Source organism: Grammomys surdaster, unplaced genomic scaffold (genome assembly GCF_004785775.1).
Source record: "Grammomys surdaster isolate TR1022 unplaced genomic scaffold, NIH_TR_1.0 126398, whole genome shotgun sequence".
NCBI lineage: Eukaryota > Metazoa > Chordata > Mammalia > Rodentia > Muridae > Grammomys > Grammomys surdaster.
Window position 1 is genome coordinate 1,206,937 of NW_021621192.1, and position 1,596 is coordinate 1,208,532.

General features: G+C 35.3%; 1 protein-coding gene across 1 annotated transcript; it reads left to right on the forward strand.

Annotated features, from left to right (window-relative positions):
- The first annotated feature begins 295 nt into the window (after window positions 1-295).
- LOC114614653 (olfactory receptor 5AC1-like) lies at window positions 296-1,288 on the forward strand. The gene has a single exon (XM_028760291.1). It carries the CDS (start codon window positions 317-319, stop codon window positions 1,235-1,237), a length of 921 nt encoding a protein of 306 aa, XP_028616124.1. The 5' UTR covers window positions 296-316; the 3' UTR covers window positions 1,238-1,288.
- The last annotated feature ends 308 nt before the right edge of the window (window positions 1,289-1,596 follow it).

Here is a 1,596-nt window from a genome sequence, read left to right on the forward strand (position 1 = left end):
TGTAAATTCCCTTTACAACATCTCTGTCATATGTATGTGCATCATTTGTGGTGACTAAGACTAACTTGCACAAAGCCAAATAAACTGGTTTCTATAGCCTACTCATTTAGCTTTCAGATAATTGAAAGTTTAAATTTTATCTCTCAAAAGTCAGAAAATACATTGTGTCTCCAGTATGCCTTTAAATGCAAAAACATTGCATATTTCTTGATTAAGGAACAAATGAATCACAAGTTCCTGAGACTAGAGTCTCAGCTGGTTTTGTTCAGATAATCTGTCTCATCTCTCTTTGCAGAGGGCACTCTGAGAGAGTATCATGGAAGAGAACAGCACCCTGCTGACAGAATTTGTCCTCAGAGGAATAACAGATCGTCCAGAGCTGCAAGTCCCTCTGTTCCTAGTGTTCCTATTCATCTATGTCACCACCATGGTGGGCAACCTTGGCTTAATCTTTCTCATCTGGAAGGACCCTCATCTTCACACTCCCATGTACCTTTTCCTTGGAAATTTAGCCTTTGCTGATGCTTGTATTTCAACCACAGTGACCCCAAAAATGTTTATGACAATTTTAAATAAGAATGACATGATATCCATGGGTGAGTGTTTTGCCCAATATTATTTTTTTTGTATCAGTGCAACTACTGAAATTTTCCTCCTGGTAGCAATGGCCTATGACCGCTATGTAGCCATATGCAACCCTCTGCTCTATTTAGTGGTGATGTCCAAAAGACTCTGCACTGTGTTCATCTGTATGTCATATATAATTGGTTTTGTAAATTGTGGACTTAATATAGGATTATTATTTAGATTAACTTTCTGTAAATCCAATATAATTGACCATTTCTACTGTGAAATCTTGCAACTGTATAGAATTTCTTGCACAGATCCATCTCTTAATTCATTGGTCATTTTTATTTGTGCTGCTTCCATACAAATCAGTACCTCTGTGACCATCATAGTATCTTATGCCCGTGTCCTATTTGCTGTCCTGCAAATGAAGTCTGAGAGGGGCAGAAAAAAAGCTTTCTTCACCTGCAGTGCCCACCTACTCTCTGTAGCTTTGTTCTATGGTACCCTCCTCTTCATGTATGTGAGCCCTGGATCTGTGTCAGGTAAACAAAAAGATAAAATGTATTCTCTGTTCTACACAGTTGTGATTCCTCTGCTAAACCCCTTTATTTACAGCTTAAGAAACAAGGAAGTTTTGGGTGCTCTGAAAAAATTCATAAAATGTTAATAATTTTCAGAGTATTTCAGAGTTTGTTCTACTTCCTTTCCTATCACTTGAAATGCATAGTATTGGTTAATCCTGTATATTGCACACAATTGAAAATTTACACATTATTAAATAATATATACAAACTTAGATTTTAAATGGCTTTCTTAGTAGTATGGTTATAAAATAGTTATTAAAGATCTTAAGATGTAATCCAGTTATTTGTTGTTTTAAAATTCATACTCATTTGGAAAGTTATTTCATTAATTCCTTTATTAGACTGACGAACTTTTATTCTTAAGATCTATATTAAATATCTTTGAGTTAAGTTTCCAGTGAACAGCACACATCTCATGTAAAGTATCCCCAACTCTATTCTT

Bases quoted from the DNA above. Each gene is read 5' to 3' on its own strand.
- LOC114614653 (XM_028760291.1), top strand. From the start codon at position 317: ATGGAAGAGAACAGCACCCTGCTGACAGAATTTGTCCTCAGAGGAATA.